The sequence below is a fragment of the Pleuronectes platessa genome, chromosome 2 (assembly GCF_947347685.1).
Source record: "Pleuronectes platessa chromosome 2, fPlePla1.1, whole genome shotgun sequence".
Taxonomy (NCBI): domain Eukaryota; kingdom Metazoa; phylum Chordata; class Actinopteri; order Pleuronectiformes; family Pleuronectidae; genus Pleuronectes; species Pleuronectes platessa.
The window spans coordinates 12,031,982-12,055,427 of record NC_070627.1 but is presented as its reverse complement, the minus strand read 5'-3'; the positions used below and the strand labels follow the sequence as shown (position 1 = coordinate 12,055,427).

The window sequence follows — 23,446 nt, the reverse complement described above, 5'->3', positions numbered from 1 at the left end:
CTCCTCCAGGTTAGTGAATGGGAAATGGGCCAAACCAAAAAGTCAAAGTACACATCAAATATTAATTTTCCCAAGATGGTTTCCTTCACTTTAGGTAGTTCTCGTCACACTGATGATTGTCCAAGTGTTAGTGTTCCGGTAACTTTGGTTTTTATGACTTATTTGACGCTATAAAAACAAGTGAAATATCATGATTGGCAGCTGAGACTCCTGACTCCTGATTGGTCAAGGTTGTATATGGGGGGGACCTCAATACCGTAACTCCCTCCCACAATTACTACAGACAGACTCGTCCATTGTGATATGCTTCACACACATCATTAGCATTGTTGTAGTTACTCCCTTAGAATGCCTCCCTGTCTATTTATATGTCAACATGTATAATAATCAGCCTGTTGTGTACATTCATCTCAGCCCCATCACATATTCAAGTTAATATTATGCGTTTTTAAATCCACTTCCGATATTTAATTTCTAATGGCAAAAACTGTATTAGACAATCGTTAATCAGATTAAGTTGACATGAGATTTCAAATGATCACATTTTAAGTCAGTTTGACCTGTGACGAGGATATTAAATAGAGTGTTATCCTATGGACAGTAGCTAGCATGCTACCATGTTGTAATATGCTAATGTTTTCTCAGTGCCGCTCATGACTCAAACAGAGGATTCTCTGAATAGAACACTGATGAGGCTCAGAATTGCTTTGACTAGTAATAACATAATGTATCAATATGGACTGACAGAGAAATACAGGTTGTAAAATGACATGATGGTTTTTTAAGTGTAAGCCCATTCTGACTGAGAGTACACTCATGTGATGTACTATCTTGTGCTGATACAATATAAAGTGAGTGTTTCTATGTGTTTTTATGTGTAATGTGGTCAAATCCAGAGTCAAATGAGAAACTAAAATTATCACAGAGATGCAGTTGGTCCTTGTTTGGCTTTATTTACATTAGATGCATTTTTAATTGGGGACTGGTTGGTCTAAGAAGCATCCAGTAATCCACATGTCCCTGCTATGATCGACTTTGAGGCTTGAGGTCTTCTGGTGTCAGTTTCTAGTTTGACCAAGCACGTTTGAGCAGGACACATGGAGAGCAAAGGAGATGGAACACATCGATGGAAATGCATCGGCTACCGGTTTTCTGATTCATCTGCATTATCCACAATGTCGTCTGGAGCCAAAGTGTCTACAAGAGTATTGCTATTGTGTGACTAGTGTGGGCTCGACAGACTGAAAACAGTGTATGGCGAAAAGAAAATGGAGTTTTGGCTCAGAAATCTACTGCCTACCAGAAGCCCCAAAATATTGACCGTTGCACCCAGAGGGTAATCAGACTCTAGCCGCTGTTCTCCGAGATTGCAAATCACCCCCCCCCCCCCCCTTCTGTCTCTGATGTCGGCTGGAAAACATGCAAGTTGGTGATTTAAGACATACGACATGAATTAATCCCAAAAATGTACATTTATGCCATTTTAAGTCAGAAATGCAGATTAAATGTCAGCTTGTCCTTGTAATTATATTCTCTCTTTTTTGGGGACTGGCTTGAAGTTTGCACAACATGAACTCTTACTGCTGCTAGACACGAGAAGATTAAACTCAAATTGAAGCTCTGAGCTAATGATGTTTGGTCAGGTTGTTCCTTTTTAATAGGAACTGCCAGGGAGCTTCTTTTAAGTGACGTGGATTTTTACACACTACATCAACATACGTTAGCGTGAATAGAGAGATCTCTCAAACAGTCTGAGGAACACTTTCCAAATTTGGATGGAGAATTGCAGATAGAAAATTGAATCCCAACGACGGTGGCTGCGATACGTCATGCTGAGGATAAACGAACAAGACGACAAGAGGTAGGGCCCACTCAGCCCAGGGCGAATAGGGAGCGTTACCAAGTTAAATCAGCCTAACGAGCGTGAAGACACACATATTCCAGACGTCTCAAACTTAAATGATCATTTTTAAACACAGATGCACAGGCTCATTCACTCCAGAAAGCACACACACACACACACACGGCACCCACCCAATACAAAGATGCACAGAAGCCACCGACATGCATCTATTTTTAAAAAGAACACAGCCGCTCCGTGCTGTTGAAGGGCAGCGACTGAAAATACCTCATTTTGAATGGTTCCATTTTCGAGAAAGCTTCAAACACGCTGCTGATACATTCAGTGTCATTATGGAATAGCATTGGTCAAAGATTATACTGTGTGGCCCATTCGGTCTGTGTGTATGAAGCCAATTTACCAGATGGCATTTTCAGTATCTCATTACTTGAACGGTATATACCCTGTGCAGCTTTTATCTCACCGACATCACACTAAACATTACTGCTGCTAAAAAAAACAGCCAGATGAAACAAAACAGCAGAGTGGAAAATGTAAAAATACAGAGGGAAAAAAACCTTTGCTGGAGGAGAAAGATAAAAGATAGGGAAAGTAGGTGATTTTAAGAAGATGAAGAAAGCAAAAAGTGTGACAGAGGGGGGGAGCGGAGAACGGCGGGCGGCACTGAGGCAGTGTAACCTTGACAGAGAGCATCTTCTGACAAGCATCTGCCTCCTGTAATAATTTAGAAATAATCTCCATCCACAAAGGCCCAGCAGTCTGGCAGAGTAAACGCTCTGTGGCTGATCGATCACTCCGATTCAGCCCGCTGCCGGCCGGCGTGTGCGCAGGCTCAACATCGATCTCAGGCCTCCCTCTCTCCCCGTCTCGCTGCCGCGCAGAGGAAGAGGATAAAGTGAGGAAGAGGATGAAATGAGGAAGAGGATAAAGTGAGGAAGAGGATGAAAAGGTGAACAAGAACTGAGAGGGTGGGGCGGGGGGGGGTAGGGATGTCAAACTGAGAAAAACTCAAAAACACTCAACACTGGCAGGGTATTGAAAAGCTGATTTCAGAAAGACTATTGTGAAGAAAAGTGAATAATACAACTATCTTACAACAAAGCAGGTGGACACATCACCACAAACATCACCGACCGAATCCGGACCATTGTGCTGCTCTCCCATGATGCTTCACCTCGGCAAACAAACACACACAGCCCTCTAGGAGGTACAAAGCAGGTGGCCACCCACACAAGAGGAACACACTGCACTTTACACAGGCTCCCACCAACACATCCAATTACTCCTCGGCATTGTGACAGCATTAACCACCACTGCGCGTTTGGCCCCTGGCAATTAATTGACTTTTAAAGAGTCTACCATTAGCACCAATTTAAATGAGTAGATGTACTGCTCTGCCTTCAAGCTGCAGCTAGCATCATGGTGTCATCCCAAATGGTGGAGCCCGGTTTCAAAACCGAGGAGCCATAACAGATGAGCCATGCCTCTCAAATATATCATTATGGTGGACATACACAAGTGTACAGTGTGTGTGTGAGGTATCAATAGTAAAGGCTTGTGCATTAGTTAGCACTATCGCCTCGGTTCCCAAATTCTAGCCCCGGTTGGATCAGGGTTTTCCTGTGTGGAGTTAGCGTGGATTTCTACGAGCACTCCGGCTTCCTCCTAAAGTCCAATGACATGCAGACTGATATGGTTAATTCTACCCCTCGAAGGACAAAAAGTGTACTGTATATAATAGATGAAAGGATATTGTTTCAGGCGTTACTGAATTTATTGACAGGACAGCAGAAGCCTGAAACGAGGAGAGACTGGGGAAGACACACAGCAAGTGTCTGGGTTGGAGTTGAACCGGCGTCGGCCTCCGTACATGGGGCACCCACTCTACCAGGTGCTTCTCTTTTCTGCTTCCTTCATTTCCTGCTTTATTTTGAAATACTCTCCTGCTCTTACATGTTTCCTGTCCCTGACCTCCTTAACCTGCACCCATCACCTGCTGTATCTGGCCCTGGTGGTCCTCATAGTCATCCCTTTGCCTATATACTTAAATCTTTCCCATGCTGCTCTGTCAGATTGTTTTTGTTACCAGGCCCAAACCAGCTCCTATCTCACACATCCCCTCAGGATGTTCGCCGCATTAAGGACTGTCCACATCTAATTAACGCGGCGTCTAAATGGACTGTGAAACCCTAAAATAGAAAGTCTGCAACAGGAGAATTTATGAAACAACATATAGAATTAGGAGTTTCTTTCTTTTTGCTTTGTCAAGTGTTATTGAACCTGCACCTGAGCATAATTTCATCATCCATTTACACCCCCCCCCCTCCTTCATTAAAAGTGCTCTTCACAGCTGCGAGTGTGACTTGATTTTGAGTGACACTTGGCCGTGAAGTGGTCGTGCACAGGTAGGAGTATAGGTTTGAGCACAAGAGCGTGCTTTGCTCTCTAAGAAACGTTCCTACCTGCTTCCAGACATACAGTAGACTTCAGCGTTTTTTCCTGCAAGAAAAAACTCCGGAGAATGTCTGGAGAACAGTTTCTAACACACAATGGACACAAAACTTTTAAAAGGGAAAAGGGAAGCAGATATCTGAGGTGCCGTACGCGTAGAGGACGGCAACTGAGACAACGGGATTCGAGAGCTTTTAGTGTTAAGGGCCGGAGCAGGTGCTGCAGCGGATACAATACATCATGTCCTCACTCCTGCATGTTCTACTCAGACGCCTGAATAATATCTCCCTGATGTTACGAACGCGTCTGACCAGCACAATCTCCTGCTGCGTTCTTCATATGTGAAGGGGAGAGTCCGGATAATGTCAGCACTCGATTGTTAATGTAATGTTTGATTTCTCCTTTTTTGTTTTGGATGCCCTCAAATTTTTTTCTTTTTGGGGGATTTCTGCTTGTGCCCTGCCTTGCCCTTTTCGCCCTGTTTGAGCAGCTTATTAGACTCTGACCTGCTTAAGCTCCAGTAAAGATTTTTTTTTTCCCATCAACCCCTGTGTGCTGTGTCTGTGCATTAAAGCCTCCGATTTTTACCAGAACTGTTACACTTATTGTGATAAGCTGGACCTGAGCTTGTAAGTTTGTAATCAATGATAGGGATTAATGTGTATCAAAGAGAAGAAAAAGAGCTGGGCGGCTTTTATCTGAGGTCGCCAAGATTACGAGAGCAAAGGACACACACGTGTGTGAAAAGAGAGAGAGAGAGAGGCACGAGGGGAAGCGGAGAGAGACAGTAAAGCCTATGAGGTAGAAGGGGGGGGGGGGGAAGAAAGAGAACGGGGCAGAGTCAGATAATTATTATCATAGAGGTAGTTTTCCAAGGTCAATATTTGAGATTCTCTTCAACTGTCTGGCTGGCGCACTGCCGCCCCCCCCCCCCCCCCCCCCTCCTCTCAGTACCTCATCGCTCAACCGCTGCCTCCAGGCGAGCTCCTATCTTCCCTTTCCCTCTTTTCCCATTCCCACACCTTTCTCCTGTCACTCACGCAGTCCAGAAAGACTGTGTCCCATCCCCCTGGTCACCGCCTCGAATGAGCCGAGGCTATATAGCCGACAGCTGCTGTATATAGTTTTTCAAACACGGGAGGAATTAAACGGGCCATAAACAAACAAACAAACAGGCCTTCCGCTGTGTAGTTTGGGGAATCCACCTGTCAGTCAGTGCAGAAACAAGGCAACGGGCCATCAAACCACATCGCCGAGCCTCTACTTCATTGGCCTGTAAGGAAAAGCACCTGCCAATCATTGGAAGTGTTGGGTCATTATGCTATGACAGGCTATAACGGACTGACAGAGTTATGACAGGCTGTCGGAGCTCAAGACAGTGGGCAGAAATCATGGATGAGGAAGACGATGGAGGAGGAGGAGGAGGAGGGGCAGTGGGCTGCGACGGAGAGGCAGGTGAACCAGAGTTTGACAGTACGAACTCAGAACGCCTCCTGCGAGCCGGAGGGATATATAACTTTAATAGGAGGCTTTAAATTCCCCAAACACAGTTAACACATGGGGTGTCAACAGGCTTTTGAGATTTCATGAATTTGAAAGAAAAATCCAAAAAGTCACTCACTTTGCTGTGCGTCAGTCCCTTCTCTCTGCCCCTGTCACGCTAAATATGTGCTTTCGAATAAAGGCAAAACATATTTTTTTTATATTTGTTCACCTGGATATGATTTCACTAATATCTGTACTGGGATAGATCAATCCATCCATTATGTTTTCCCTATGGGGACTGGAGCTGCTACTAGCGGACATTGGGTGAGAAGCACCCAATGTCTCAGAAGATGTGCTCAGGGACATCATAGGGTTCTTGACCCTATGATACAGTCACCAGTCACATACAGTATGATAAAGAGACAACAGCAATTCAGGTTTGCATTCACACCTACAGCCAATCAAGATTTTCCTTTTAATCTAACCCCAATCCATCTGTCTTTGGACTGTGGGAGGAAGCTGGTAAACCCAGAGAAAAACAACACAGACATGGTGAGAATATACAAACTCCATATGGCCCGGGATTTGAACCAACAACCCCCTTGAGTAGATCATTTTTATCAACCATTTTTGACAATGCATTGATGGTTTAGTTCTTTTTAAGGAAATACGCTAAATATGATCTGCTTTCAGCTTCTCCAATGTGAGTATCTGCTGCATTTTCTGTATCACATCAATGGAAACAGAATTTCTTTGGGTTTTTAAACTTGGGGAAAAAAAACTAGATACATGAAGATGTGCTCAGGGACACTTTATTGACAAAACTGAACTAGAAGGGCATTTATAGAGCAAAATCATACATCTTCTCTGAAATGTAATGGGTTCCTTCCTGGCCCAAGTTGTATCCCTCCACCAAGTTTGCATAATGGAGGTTATAATCAACAGAGTAATTAAGAATGGAAATAATCATTAGTTTCTGTTTTACTTCACAAAGTGCATCAAAAAGTTTATAAACACTATGAATCAAGTCACCAAGAAAGTCCCTGAGTCTCAGGTGTGAAAGATCTGTGGGAAACCTGGCACACACACACACACACACACACACACACACACCAAGTGTATAACCGGGCCGACAGGGAGGCTCTGGGCACTCGCCTCTGCAAATGTGCACTAACACCAATAAAAGCCCTGTTTTTTTTTTTGCAGAAACATTATTTCAGGCCGAAGCCACAACTGATATGAGACGACGCAACAAGCTGAGACAGACTCTGAACGTCTTCTACTTAAGAAACAAACACAACAGAAGAGAAGTGACAGCGGAGAGCAAATGAATGCAAACTTGGGAGAAATGGAACGGAGAGAATAATTCAATCCGCAGCCACCTCCTCCAGTCGGCCAAGGAGAACTGAGCTCAGGGGAAGACAAGGGGAGGCAGGAGGATGAGGAGGCGTGCGATGCCTCTCTCCCTGGGCAGGGCGAGGGTGGCAGGCGCCCAGATAAGCCGGGGAAGAGCAAAGATTAACTGCTCGCTCTGATGGAAGTGCAAAATAAAGGCGAGCACACCTCTGGTTCCCTTGGCCTCTCTGTGTGAGTGTCCTTACTCCGTGGAGACGGGCCTGTGTACATTAACCATGATGAGAATTTTTAAACAGAGTCAACACCCGCCTGGGCAGAAAGAAAGACACTTATGTCATACCTCCTGTGAGCAATATCCTGCATGACCTCTCATATCTTTTCAAACGTATCCCCATTTTTTTATCTTTCACATAAAGTCAAACTTTTCATTTCCCGCAGTCGAATGAGAAAAAAGCACTTGTGAGGGATCCTGCCGAGCTGGCAAGCCTCTTCTCTTCACTTCACTGTCGCTTTTTAATTGTTTCAGCCCATCCACTTGCTGGAGCACGGCCGTTACAGTAAGACATGGATTTCCTGGTGAAGTTGAGCTGTTCTTTAAGAACCGTGGCGGACCAGTGAAGTTGATCTCTTGGATCATTGTAGTGTGTTTGAGCTCAAGGGCTGAAGTTCTGTTAGCTGTGCAAAGAGTAGATCTTGCCTATTTTTTTCTGCATGACTGACTCAGTTTTGCAGAAAAGTCAGTGATCAGAAGTAAACCAACAATGATGACTGTTTTTTTTTGTGTGTGAGTTAGATTTGCCAGTTGTAAACATTGCACAACTTCATGGTTTTTACTTTAATTAGTTTAGAAGAAAATTGTGTTGGTGTTTTATTAGAAAAGTAGATTACAAATAAATGCCCTTTGCAAACCACATCAGCCAATAAGCTAAAAACATAATTTCCTTAATCAAATCAGAACGGTGATTTCTGATGAGTTTGGTTTTAATTAGTTATTAAATGCTTTAAAAAAGATGGGATGGAACATCATTATTGACAGCTGAGACTCATGATTTGTCGAGCACATGTATCAGCTGGACTCTGATACCGTGGCTCCACATCATGATCACTACTACTAGGGCTCCAGATCACATTAAAAAAAACACACCAAATCCCATATCAAGGATATTTTGGCTTCATTTTTGTGCAACATGAGGAAGTGGAGACACATCATCCATCTTTATACACAGTCTATGGTTAACAGGGGTTAAATAGTGATCAGCTACTGGATGCAATTCTCTTACTCTGGCTCTTACTCTAACCTGAAATTGTTCCAGTAACCTGGTTTCTTGTGTGTGTGCTAATGTTAAACGTCAAAATCCTTGAATCTCAGTGAAAAGCTCTGCAGCAGAGATAAAAAACGACTTGACAGATGTGATTTCTGTGCCAAAAACACAGATACATTTGTAAGGATACATTTGTTAGATTTACATAAATTTGGTGCTACTGCAAGTGTGCGTGTGTGTCTGCTATCTGGTTATGTAAGAGCACCATACTGTGAAAACAGCCCCTGATCTTCCGATCCATGGTCTGTCAGGAGCTAACAACTCCTTTTCAGGACACAAGCCTATTATTTGCCTTGTCCATTCCACAAGGAAGGGAAAAAAAGGGAATTCACTCAAGCAGAACTCGACTCTCCATCACACTGGAATTAAAGCACAGCTTCCCGGGGTCAGAGGCAGGCTATGGATTTCAGGCCAGCATTCAGAGATAGGGATTATTTACCTCACCGCCAACACCTACTCAGCCCACAGGCAACATGCAGCTTCCCACTCACCATCAGGCCTCTTTATGCAGATAAATGTATAGTACTGAATTCATAAAAAAAAAAGAGGAATAAACCCTTAATTCTGTATGGTCTGGATCCACAACACGTTTCCACAATGACAAACTTCCATGAGGACTATTTTGGGATATAGCCCCTCAGGTGATCATGCTTAGAAGATGGAGATGGGGGATAATCGCTGGGATGAAGAGGAAGGAGCAATAATAATAATAATAAAGTCTACAAAAAACGATGTCATCAGATGACCACGCTGTGCCCGTGTGTCTTTGAAAACACAATTTTCTTTTTGAATAAGGCCCTATTTTACAAAGTGCTTATTCCATTTATTTCCACCGTACAAGAACTACGTCATATATTTTTCTATTTGATTGCTGAGGTATTTTTCAAAAGCCCCCTTTCATAAAAGTGATCTTTCAGTTGTGCCCTCTGGGAAGGAAAACAACGAACAGACAAGAGCACTGCCTCGCAATTGGAATGGAGAAAAAAAAAGAAAGGAGAGAAGTCTGCCTTTTAGCACAGCAATCCCTGATTCGAGTGTTTCTGTCTCTCCTTTTCTCTGCTCTCTCTGCAGATACAAATTTGCACACGGGAGACTAGAAATATATGTTTTATGCAGCTCGGAGAGACGGCTGCATAAAAGCACAAAGCAGTCATTTCTATTCATTTGTCTCTCGCCTGACAGGGAAATGAAGGAGTGAAGCAGATGCCATTGCCACGTGAACAAGTTTCTTAAACACAGAACGCATCTTTCCTCTCAAGAACAAGTTGGATAATTAGATACCCCGACCCCCCCCCCTTTACACACTTCCTGCCTGGAACCCATATTGTCACTCAAATGAATGATTTTGCGTGAGGCGGGAACAGGACAAAAAAACTACAAATCTTCTGCCGTGCACTGACATTTGTTTAGGAGGGAAAAAAGGAAATCAGAGCATTCAAATGGAGCTGAAAATGGTACATTCAGAGCTAAAATAAATGTGTGCGCTGGAGATGAGAAGGAAAGTGCTGGAGGCGGCGTACTGGCATGAAGCAGATCAGGTTCTGACATTTTGTCTAATGTGAAATGCTGCCAAGGAGCACTGGGTGGGATGTTGTGACCTTTATCAGTGGGAGTGAGAGAATGACCCAATAGCATAAGCACAATAATCTGGTGATACAACAATCTGCTTTAACACACCACTGTGACGTATGTGTGTGTGTGTGCCATCGAGTGTGCACACATATGTGGTGTTATGACCTCCGTATGTGTGTGATTGTCAATGTGTGTGTGTGTGTGTGTGTGTGTGTGTGTGTGTGTGTGTGTGTGTGTGTGTGTGTGTGTGTGTGTGTTTGTGTGTGTGTTTTGTGTGTGTGTGTGAGGGCTGCTGACCTTCTAGCGCATCTTCAGTGGGCAGCAGCTGATGCTATCGCAGGTGTGTACAGGTGACTTCTCCTCTGAAGGTTAAACGAGGCTCCGGCAAATTCTCTCAAGGCTTCGAAGCTAGCTGACCATACAGTATGTTGTAAGTGTGTCCATTCATATTTGTGTGTGTGTGTGTGTGTGTGTGTGTGTGTGTGTGTGTGTGTGTGTGTGTGTGTGTGTGTGTGTGTGTGTGTGTCTGTGTAAACGCTTTGCTGCAGGTTGTAACAGATGGTTGCTAATGGAAGTTCATAGATCTGAATGACAGGGGCCAGGGGATTGGGAAGGAGATTATGGGAGGGGATATGTGATTCAGTGTGTGTGTGTGTGTGTACTGTGTGTGCGTGTGTGTGTATCCATGTGTTGGTGTGTCTATTATTTATCCATATGTTCAATTAGCATGTCCGCCTAGAAGAAAAAGGACAAAGTCGTGCTTCTAGATAATGTACAGAGGTTGTTAGTCATGCTGCTGGTTTGGCTTCAGGTCAGTCAATCAATCAGTCGACAACTTAACTCTACCTCAACAGCTACTGAATGTATTGTCATAGGATTTTTGATGAATTATAGGCTAGGTGAATAATATCAGTCTGAGCATTTAGCTCACAGCAGCGCTGTATCTTATTAAACCCATAGAGAAAAGCTGTAGGGTTTTAATTTACATTGGAACATTCTGATTCTGATTCATGTTAAAAAATGTACGAGCTTGAGAGAGTTCCTTCTCATTTTGATCAGTGTCTCACTGAACTGGATGTCAAACTAGAAAAGTAATTTCTGCTCATGTTCTGGGAGTAGTATGATTTAATAATTGCTTTGTATTGTTAGTTGAGACCGTTAAACCATAAATGATGGCTGACAGTAAAAGCCAGTTTTCAATAAATACATTGCTTATGCTATGAATTTTTGTTTTTCAATAATAAACAGGTTTGTGAGAACAATACAAAATACACGACTTATAAACGTTACAAATTAACACCTGGTTTAATCACACTGAGCACCCCTTCAAATACCATAAATGGCGAATCTTTTCTTGAACCTGACAGAAGCTATCTGATCGACAAAAAATGTGATTTAGTTTTTTGCCAATCAGTGCAGACAAAGTTTCCTCTTCTATTTTTACCTAAGTAGAGCTCGGCCTACTTCCCCAATTGTTCTCTGATGGGACCTGAGAGTTATAACTGCCTCCCCAAAGGCCTACAGGAAATGGAAAATCCAAATTACTTTGTTAGAGACTCTGTTTTTAATTTAGTGGTTTTTTTCACTTTACCACGGTGGTAGCTGTGGGGGGTGCTGGGCGAGCTTGGGGTGGATATATGAAGTTAGATCTCCTACAGCAGCGTATACAAAATGTCTCAAGCATGTTAAAGTCCGGACTGGTGATTGGGTTCATTAATTATTCAAACCATCTGACCTCCCCACACTGCTCAGACACACTCATTATAAAGCCCTTGTAATTCATTAAGCTTCCTAAATGAACACAAGCCATACTGAAGGGGTGCATGCTATTACTGAGTGGCTCGCTGCGCCTCGGGGGGGGAATGGTAAGTTTGTGGATCAAGTTTTAATGCCAGGATGACAAGGGCAAGGTGGGAGGTCTGCCAATGACATCAGCAGAGGCATCGATTAGAGGAGGACAATCAAAGTGCAAACAGGTAAAGGAATAAGGAAATCATTTAGGTCTACGCTAATTTCATTGAGAATTAAAAGAAAATTATTTAGCTTCCTCCATTTTACTTTCCAGTAGTGTGTTATATAGGTTTATTGTGTATACAGAAGTTTAGCAAAGCTCCTCTCCCCCACAGAAAACACTTCTCCAGAAGCTCCTGTAACATTTCTGGACTGATACTTCAGCTCCAGTGTGACGTCACATGACATACCCCAGATTTACATAATACACGCCTATCAGCTAGTCTGGAACGCCCCCCCCGAAGAGCCAAGTAAAACAAGAACAAACGCATGTTGGAACCAATTACAACAGAGTGTGCCGCAGCAGGCCAATCAGAGCCGGCTGGGCTTGATAAGGAGGGGGAGCCTTAAAGAGACAGTAGCTAAAACCAAGTGTTAGATGTACTTAGATTTATGGACAATAAGATGACAGATTAGAACTCGGCACATCTTTCTGTTTTGTTTAAATGCAACATGAACATAAGCTGTGGTAAAAAGCCCTAAAAAAACAACCAGAAAGCTTGTTTTTCTATAGATGGATAAACATTATTTCAGGTTGAGGTGAGAGAGTGAGGACAAAATGAGGTTACCTGACTGCATTGAGCACAGCAACCCAATATTTAAATAGAGTGCCAAAGATTGACATCATCATCTTCCCATACCTCGTATTATATTGTAAATTCTTTGGTTGTTATGTTTGCCATCTGGTTGACAGCACAAAGAGGGAGAGAGGATGATAGAGAGACAGAGAAAGATAGAGAAAGAGAGCAAGACCGAGTGAGACAGTCAAGACCAAATAGTTATAAAGCCACATTAGCAGCTGTGGATTCTCCCGAAACCACTTCTTCCATATATTTACATTATAAATGCTTGATGTTGTTTGGCAGCCCCATACATTATATTTATGTGACTAGCAGACGTTTCAGACAGTAAGTGTTTTTAAACTTGTTTATTTGTTTGTGCCGTTTTTTATCCGTGGCCCTTTACTGCTTATTTCACTCATGTCATGTCTCTTATGATTTAAAAATCACAGAGGAAGTTGTTAACAAGGTTAAAAACTTGTTTTTCAGCGGAGGTGGACTAGAACCGGCATGAATAAAACCTCACATCTGAAGGTTATCACCCTCTTATTCCCCCCCGCACTGTATGCATGTCACATTCTCATAACGCCTGAGCAACCCTGAAAGTCGGATCCTAGAATCATCTCTGTATTCCGGTACAAAAATCACTTAAATATCTCTCCAGAATGACGTGAGGGGGAGCAAGGGTGCCGGGAAATCTCACAGCCTCTCAAAGAGGGAGACAGCTTCTTCATTTGTCACCACTTCACGCCAACAGGAGAGACATAATCACTTGCTGCTGGTGGTGTAATTTATTGCGGGCACACCAGCTGCTGTCGCACTGCTGCTGCTGGGAATGACAAAAAGAAACGTACGAATCCAAGAGTTTTCAAGTGATTTCCATATTGTGATATTTTTTAAAGTATCCTTTCTTTTAAGGACGTACACAGTATTCATCAGTTTACTGCACTGGAGGCGGCACACCACACAAAGCTACAATAAATAAGTGACTGAAACAAGTCAGGAGCTCCATTGAAATCAATAGACAGGTCCAAATCAGACAAGGTGAGCTTCACTTTATTATTCCTCCTGCACTGTGCCACCGAGGACCGATCCGGATGTGAGTGACAGCTCTCGCCCCTCGGCTTCACTGTGGTGGGATCGGAGGAGCCTCGCTTTAAGGGCGGGTGGCCCTTTAAAAGACTGAAGGCTAAATTTAACTGTTATAAATTGGTTATTTGTGCCGGATGCCTGTTCAATTAAAGCCAGTCACTGAGGCGGCTGAGAACTCACTGGCTTGGTGACTCAAGTCATCAACCTCCACCCACACGGAGGTGGTTACAGTCGCACAGTTACAACACTAACAATAATTAAACTGTTGATTTCTCGTTGTTGCTTTTTATCCGCCATGAACATATATGTGTATAAAGTGAGTTATCACTAAAAATGGATAAATACACAGTTACAGGTTTAATTTCTCAAACCATAAAATGATCAAAGCTTCACACCTGACTGTTTTGTTTAAAGATTTATCTTTATTCTAATAAAACTGGAGCAAATAGAAAATGAGCAGCTTCACCTCACGTGTTGTTATGATAGATTGTTGCACGCCAGCACTTCTTCAACCCTGCATACACTTTATAAAGATGGACGACATGACAGCTCCATGAGAGTGAAGCCATATCATCTTCATCGCCCCCTTGTGGCTGGCTGCAGTATAGGTCATAAGCCCAATTTCCTCTGTATTAGTAGCCTTACTTAAAACTCAAAGTCCACATTAAGTATATTTTCCTCAAGCATGTTTTCTGTGCATTTGTGCTCATTTGTCTGGTCGATTTGGATTTAAGGATTCACAGCTGAGACTGACTCACGATTGGTCGAGCACATTTATCAGCAGGACCTGGATACCAAAGCTCCCTTATCAGATCGCTACAGCACTGAGTCTGGCTCCATAATGCAAGATGGGGCGTACCCAGGATATTTTTGTTTCATTTTTGTGCAAATGGAGGAGATAGTGACACAGAGGGGTTTTTGACCCCTCTCAGCAATGCAAACATATCAGTATAAGTATCAGTGTGAACAGGTCTTAAAGTTCTTATTTTAGCATAGCGTTGGAAACTAGGGCTGTCACCTTTTATGGAAAAGTTTATACTTGAACTCTATTGAAAGGTTTGAATTCAAAATATCATACTAGAAGCATATCAGACCATCTTAAGTAGTTTGCTTTAAGATCCAGCAGAGGGTGCACACTATCAGCTTGACCTATTGCATACCCTCTTGACCTGTTTACTGAGCAGAGAAGTTGTTCAACCCTGTCTGACTGTGTGCTTGGGGGGGGTGGGGCAGAGTATTTTAATATGTTTGAACGAAATGCATGTTATGTCTGAGAAGTTCAAATTGGATTTTTGGAAAAGTTGACAGCTCTATTGTAAACTCTGGGGTTTTATTCATTAGTTTTATATTAATGCGTGTTCCAAGGTCAAAGATAGATTTTCTCACTCAATTGATTTTTTGTTTTGGTGTCATTCACCATGTCCCCAAAACGGGGATTGGTTTTAAATGTCGGGACATAAATCATCAATCTGCTCGCTGTTGATCATAAAGCAACAGACAACAGAGGGTCAATCAGATGAGGGGAATAGAATAAAAGGGTAATTTGAAGCTATAGAGATAAATATATAAAAGTATATTGCAAGTGATGAACTGGACACACAGTATCAAGAACGGATGGTTATGGACTCTGTTTGTTATTTCAACATCAGACAAGCTGCCTCAGGTGTGAACGGCCCATTTGAGACTACACTGCACTTCAGCTTCACTTGTGCTCTAAAGTATTTGCTGCACATCTGCTTATGTGTTGCACATAAACCTTTAGAGTGAATCATATCTACGGGTCAAACTACTGAAGTGAGCTACAGATCTCAGCCACTGAAAGGGTTTTGCCTTATATTATGAATTTTTGTCTGCTGCTGCAACTTCCAGACAAACTCCTGTAGCTTGTCAGGACACTTCCTTCCTTCCTGACCCTGCAACCATCTCAGTAACATCCCAGTGGAGCGCTGGGTGTGTATCCATCAGGCAGTGAGCAGCCCAGAGGCATCCATCCCACAGCCTGTAAGTGGTATTGGAATGGTATTGAGATCTGTGTAATTGGATTAGACCCACCTTAGTCCCCCCTCTATTCCAGCGGCCTCCTCTGTGAAATCGGAACTTAAGAGCATTGACAATGGTTGTTTTTGTTGTGCGGCAGCTGATGGGAATGTAACATGATCTCCGTCTGTAGCTCCTGGCCTCATCTCCCATCCCAGCAGCCGCCTGACTGACAGCTCCACTCTGCCTGCCTTTGACTGACAGCAGCACAGGATGCTTGTGGGGTCTCCGCTGGTTCGGAGGGGGGAGCCAAACTGATCTCAGGCCAGTGTGGTGATCATATGGAGCCTCGTGAAGTGACGCCCGGGAAAGGGATGAGGGCTCAGATCAGTCCTGGAGGTCCAACACACCTGTTTGGCTTTCTACACATGACAGGTTAGGTGGAGGGCTGTGTTCTCTGGCTGATCTCAGTTAAAAGGCCTGTCAGACACACACACACACACACACACTCTCATAGCTGCACTCAGGTGTGAGCCTGTTGCTCCCCCGCCACTACAAAGAAACTCACACCGACAGCGCCAGTTCATGCAATGTGCAGTACACAAACACAGACTGTGCTCAGCTGCACATTAATGCACTGAGAGCAGTGACACAAAGTGAAAGAGATATGATCTATATTTGACAATTTAGAGGAAAAATTTTTAAAATTGCTCAATTTAATTTGAATGTGCCGTCACAGGCCTCTGTGATCCACACTCATTCAACAGCAGCAGTGCAGATATTAGAGCTCGACTGATATTGTGTTTTGAGGGCAGATTCAGACAGGTACAGTATATTGGCCAATATTCTTAAGTTGTTTGTTGTTGGTTTGTACTGGAGATTATAGGTTTTGCTTCTGTTCACCTGTCCCAGGCCAGGAGAGGACAAATAGAAATTAGCTAAGATAAGATTTGGCTTCATCATCAAAATGCAGTTCGTTTTGCCGGTACCGTTTCACATGAATGACGACAAGAACAAAGCAAATACTTATACAAACTTATTGCATCGCACATTACGAATCAGGGCCTGCCGTGAAATTGACATTACCACTGTCGTTAACATTTAGTGTTCGGTCCACACAGGGACACTGAGACCTACAGTTGGACAGATGAACAAACGATTAATCTGTTACTTTCACCATTTCTAAATGAACCAAATCTTTCTCTATCTTATGTTCTGAAAAATAATACGTTTTCATACCGGACACGCCAAACAGCATCTGTGATGGGCCAGCTGATAAAATCATTGAATCATTATTATCATTCAGGAAGTCTTATGTGACTGCTATCTGCGTCAGCTAATCTGATGTCCACGTATAAAAGAAACACAATGATGTTTGCTTCGGTTCACAGAGCCACTGAAATGAGCAGAAGACTCAACCATGAAAGGACTTTTTTTTTTTTTTCTCCGTGTCACATTTTTTTACCTGCTTCAAAAAACAAAGGGATTTATAGAAACTGTCCAGCGGCAACATGGAAGCCTGTCAGCCGCCCGGGGTTTGTGTTACATTTTAATTTTTGGCGACTGTGGAATCAGATCATTGTTTGAGAAGATCGCGGCAGCCAGAGGGAAGAGAGGCAGAGCAGACGGGGACGTGAAGTGGAAGAGATTGAGACGAGTGAAGGGAAAGAATAAACAACTAAATAAAGTCTGCTCATGTTGCTTCTATTTTTAGACTAATAGGAACATCGAGTACATTGCAATTTAAATTATGTTTTATTTAGATATTAGATAATAATTTCCTTATGCTGGATTGAAAGGCAGGATTAAAAAATTTAAAAAATGACTATTTTGTGCTCCTTAAACTATCTTTTCAAACTGTTGCATTTCTCAAACTGTATCTTGTCCGTGGCAGAAATAATTCCAGCTTCATCGCCGAAGCAGGTTTAACAACTAAATGCTCACCTCCTGGATTTGGGGTTTTTCTTTCCGTCCCGTTCCCTGACTGCACAAACACAGTATTTAAATGACTAAAATGTGTTAGTAATTAAGGAATTAAGGTTTAAGCAACTAAATCCAAAGCAATGAAAAACGCTTCCCTCCCCACTTTATATCAGTAACTGAGTATTTAGAGTCAATGTGTATTTTCTCATTAGTAACATAAACATGAATTACAACGAATCACCCGCAGCAGTATTTAAATAGGTTGCAGAAGAATAATTTCTTCCTGCACGCGCACACACGCCTGTGCATGTACACACACACACACACACACACACACACACACACGTTCACCTCCTGTTTTTTAAACGTGTGGCAGGGAATATATGGGACTAAATAACCATTACAGGGGGTAGAAACAGCCTGGAATATAAAACGCTGTCAATACAGCGCCGGGCAGAGTTTGAGACCTTCTTATCTACAGAGTGCATTAAGACATGGCTTTCACTTTTCTCCTCGTATGAATAATAAGTCCACATGAATATATTCGCATACTGTCTTGAATTTTTAGTTCCAGTGAAAACTGAAAATCCTAACCATCTAAAAATGAAACGCATTAACTTGTTGCATACGTCTTGTTGAGGTTTGTACTCTATGATGACTAATGGCTCCCTATTTGTTGGCGCACTTCGTTTCCTTTTTGCAATTTCTTTTTTATTTGGCTCTCTTCCCCCGGCTTCCTATTTTTTTTTCTCCTCAAAGTCTTTTCTCCACCTCCATCTACCCCCCCACCGCCGTCCTCGGCTCCCTCTCTACCTCCCTCCCGCTCTGTGCTCATTTTTAAATCTATGAATTTCTGAACATCATTTTCTTGATTTTTCCACGCCCCAGGGAGACATTCTCATTCCAGCCTCTCTCTTTTTTCACCTCATTTCCTCCCTCCTGAGTGAATCTCCCAGACGGGATGTGAGGTGACAGTGTGGCCTGTGGAGGTTAGGGTGGGGTGGGTCGGGTTTGTGTGTCTGTGTCTCTGTGTGTGTGTGTGTGTGTGTGTGTGTGTGTGTGGAAAGAGGTGGAAGTGGTACTGAAAAGGAAAACTGGGTTGGAGGATCAATGCTCTGCTCTTCCAAATCCAATCCTACACATGACCACGGGAGACGTACAGTAACACCTTCTCTTCCCTTTCAGGATCCGAGCCGGAGAATTAACCGTGCCTTTGAGAGACTTCTGCTTCCCCTTGGCATGAATGTGCCTCGTCCCACAAGGCCTCATGCTCTCGAAAGATATACACTCCTGCCCCTTTGTGAGGATTCAGCTGTGTTAAAAAAAAAATTCCATGCTCTTGCCGTGAGTGACCAAATCGGACCAGAAACAGAGAAAAGTGAAAGTGGACAGCGCCTGAAACAGGCCCGTTCTTAAACGAGGAGCCACATGCATGAAATTCTAATTATACCCTACAGGCACTCACAGACGAGAAACTCACACACATATGATCTGAAACCGTAGTGTGCGTTAGAGCAAGAGGGATGTGAATATATGTAGATTCTATCATTTCAGTGTATCAAGTTTGTGTAGCTCCTGCAGCACGATGAAGCTGATCAGAGTGATTCAAAGGAATCAGTGTGTGTACGTGTGGGTGGAGATGATGAGCATCACAGTCTGATTAAAAGGACTTTCTCAAAGCCATTGAGAAGGGGGGGGGGGGGACAAATTAAGGTTTAAATAGCAAAATAATACATATTATAATCAGGTAATTTGGGAATTAGGAACCCTCAACGTCCTGTAATTTTAAGTGTGAAGGTGACTTGAAAAGATATTTACGCTATAAGACTGCTGCACTGCAGACAGCAACACTTATATGGTATTCTAGTTTAGTTTTTTTCAGAATTAGCTCAGACCAGTGCAGTGCCCGTTCTAAACCAGCCTGCTTGTTGGTTTGTGGTGACGCTGGTTGCAGCTTCTCACTCTGACACTGTCAAGGACCGAGTGCAGGACTCAGTCCACAGAACCACGGAGCTGCGTCGCCGCTGCTGCACAAAGAGCTGTTCACCTGTTTATTTTACACTTCAGGGAAGCTCGACTCAGTAACAGAACCGTGGAGAACCAGTTATCCTGAACGTGCTTTGATGATTCCCAGCCACAGCGCTCTGTAGCAGCGGTTAATACTGAACCATCAAGCGTCCGAATCGCACCAAATTCGACTTTGCATTGTTTTGGGCCCTTAACAATACACATGCAGAGTGTAAAGCCGATTAGATGAAAGGTTCTTGAGATATACGTTCCACATACAGACAGATTTCTGGACTCATCAGACAGATGAACCTTTTCTTCATCGATTGTCTTCACGTTCCCTTATTTCCCTCCCTGTCACTACTCTCATCCCCGAGTGGCCTCCCCTCTTCCTCTTCCTCTTCCTCTCTCGGAGGCTCCTCACTGTGAGAGCAAAACAGTTTTTTGGGATAATCACAGAACTGTCTGAACATAACAGCGGGAATAATTATATTGGGAGAATGCAGGACGCTGCAGTGATAACCCCTGAAATAACTGACTACATTGCAGACTACACAATGTATGCAGTCAATACTGAAGAGGAAAACAAGAAACTCAAATATACTCAGCAGAAAAAAAGAATAATCTTAAAAGCGTACTGCAATAATACAGAGGAAATACACTGCTTTCAAGAAATTGAAGGAATAAAGTCAATATCCTTCAATCACTCAACATTGGAGGAAGTTCAATCATCCTTTGCCACTGCACTTTACTCAGGTGTTTCTCTACAAATATTATTCTGTCCATAGTGAAAGGTGAATATAATATACCTATTCTCTGTATTTTAATTTAAGTATTCGGAAGAAATACATCATCTATTGCCTTTTTTATTCTATTTAATACGTAACATGCTAACAAATAGATAAGAGGATGATTAAAAAGTGAACAATTATATTTGATTTCTAATTCAGCGTGTACACACAATGGGAACGTTCGATAAATATATTCTACATATTATATTTTAATATATATTTAAAAGTCACTGAATGTATTTGTATCAACAGAAACTTGGCTTTCCAGGAAATTCAAAGGATGCAGCGTGTTTGCTACCTGTGCACTAGTAGAGTACAGAGTGTGTTTGTACACATGCAGGTGTTACAACGTGTGGAGAATCAGCCTCTTACCTCCAGGGCTTTCCTCTTACTGTTGAGCAGCTTGGAGATGTCCCGGGCCACTCGCTCCACCAGGTCCTTGGGGTTATTTCTCTTGATTTCGAACTGGCTCTTCTTCTCGTTATAAATCTGCAGACGGAGAACAAAAGGGAATCAAAGGTCAGGCGGCCGGAGCCATTGTTTCAATTGAGAGGCTCACACGGGAGAGGGTCTGCTTATTCCAGAGGTAGCGCAGGCAATGAGATGGTAAACATTTACTGCAAAGCGGGCGGCACACAGCCTGGTGTTATACCCATAAGCATCAGCCCTGTAGCAGCATTAAACACCGAACAGAGGCTTAATGGCAGAGCACTTAGCGAGCTAGTTGCAGTCTTGCAGTCAGGATCAAATTAAATGAACACAAACGCACTCCAGCAGATCCTCACTGCTGGGTGAACACCTTCCGTCTCCACAACGTTAACTCTTTAAAAAGAACGACAAGCAGCCTTATGTACAGCCTGGTGACAACATGTTGGTGAGTTGATCCACCGGTTGAATGAAGAATATCCTGAACACAACAAGCCCAAGAATATTTAGCAGTGAAAAGTTAATAAAGTGAAAGCAGGAATTATTATCAATCAGAAACTGCGACTAAAAAGAACTCTTACAGCTTCACACAGATTAGAACCAGTGAAGACCAGACTGTTTATAAAGATGAACAACATGACTCATCTTGATCGCCCCCTGGTGGCTGTATTATTGGCCTACCCCAGTTAGTGGACGGGTCTTTACTCTTTAAAGCCAAAATTTTTAATTTGCCAGGTAATCCAGCAGAGGGCGCTCACTTGACCTGTCGCAAACAAAAAGGTCAAAAAACTCGTTAAATACTTTTTTTCAAAGATGATTTCCATCATTTTAGGTAGTTGTTATCACAATTATGTTTGTGCAAGTGTTCATTTTGTTTTTAATTAGTTTTTGGGATGCTATAAAAATGGGGATAAACATCCAAATTGGAGTGAACGTATAGACGCGACCTCGATGCTGTGGATCAATCCCCCCCGATCCGACTCTGGCTCCAAATCGTAGTTTCAGCACAAGATGGCAGTGTGGATACAACCAGGATATTTTTGGCTTCATTTCTGGATAGTGGGCGGAAGTGGAGCCTAATCATCCATCTTCATATACTGTCACCGGTCAAGACCCATAAAGCGCACTCAAAATTTGCAAACCTTTTAAAAGAAGACATAGAAATGGGTTTTGGGTGCCAGGAGGAACTGAGATGTCTGGGGAGGAGGGGCTTCAGAGGTGGAATGACAGATGCTTGGACCACTGACAGAGGAAGGTACTTGGGAGATTAGTCTGCTACCCCTGGAAGAGTTGTGGCTGACTCAGCATCCACGGCTCTCTGTGGGATCTGTATCCTACAACCGAGCACCGCCCGAGGGATTAACACTTATCCTGCTGCCCTAAGACACAGAGAGACCCACTTTCACACCGTAAAACCCATTTTGTATAGTTCTGTCTGAGGAAAACCAGGAATTTGACCTCTTCAATCAAACAATCAATAATTTACTCAAGTGATTAGACATTTGATACTGAACGCTTGATATGAGGATATATCGCAGTGGTTTTTACAGATAGTCACTGCATTCAAAAATAAGTAGAATATCAGACTTTAGTTTAAATCTACAGCTCGAAAGTTTATCTGAGTCCTAAGCAGCCTGAAGAGAGGATGTCATACATGTTTCAGATGAAACCAAAAAATGGTTGATCTTCAGACTGGTGGGAGGACGTTTTGGAGACATGTCGTTATATATATATATACTTTAAAAAAAAAGTCATTTTGAAAATTAATTGGAAAACCTTGATGTCTCTTCTTAAACACTTTGGCAGAACAAAGTCTTTAATTCAGGTTTGAAGTGTTTCTGAGGTCAAAGTGAGACTTTTAAAGAAGTTGATTTCAGCCTTAACAGCAGTTTGTTCCAACGCAGAGGAAATAATTGACCAGACAAGAGACAACTGACATCACAATTCAAGACTATGGTTAAAATTCATGGTTTTTCTTTTACTGCCAAGTATTTCACAACCTTATGCTTTTCATTAGTTTACAAGAGTAGACTGGAGCTTCAGGAATATACTGCTCTTAAAACAAATGACAGAATCTGTGAAACACTACTCTCTTAACATATGTGTCATTAAACAGCTATTAAACCCGTGGACACGCTACATCTTTTTACTCCTTTGATGTTATCCATCTCTTTCATTCACTGAGCGGCGACTGTGCACTTTAACAACAACATATCTGCAAATCTAACATGGAAGCTCACAGTAAAACTGAAGAAAAAAACACGGAAACAGCCTGGATAATATGAGAGACACAAAAAAACTAGTATAAATAAATAAATGTGGAATTAGAAAATGAAAAACTAGTAGATCTGATGATCACAATGCTACAAATAATCTGGTTTTACTGAGTTACTCTTTCATACATTAACAAATGAACACATAAATACAGAAAGAAAGAAATGTAGGGTTACATAATTAGCCCTTTTCAGCTAGATTTTGTTTTCATTTAATTGTTTGGTTGTTGGTTCTTTATTCGTTTTTTTTTCATATTGTTGTCCTTCATCAGTTGAGGCCTATTAATATGGCACAAAGACCTGGAAGGTGAGTCTTTACAATACTGCAGTTTGCCAGTCT

The 23,446-nt window shown here is 42.5% G+C and overlaps 1 protein-coding gene across 2 annotated transcripts in view; it reads right to left on the bottom strand.

Annotated features, from left to right (window-relative positions):
* Positions 1-23,446, bottom strand: part of cacna2d2a (calcium channel, voltage-dependent, alpha 2/delta subunit 2a) — a 145,302-nt gene that overhangs the window by 83,192 nt on the left and 38,664 nt on the right. For both annotated transcript variants that reach the window (XM_053433352.1, XM_053433360.1), the window contains exon 3: positions 20,780-20,896. In XM_053433352.1, the coding sequence (XP_053289327.1) occupies positions 20,780-20,896 (117 nt within the window). The remainder of the gene's footprint in view (positions 1-20,779; positions 20,897-23,446) is intronic.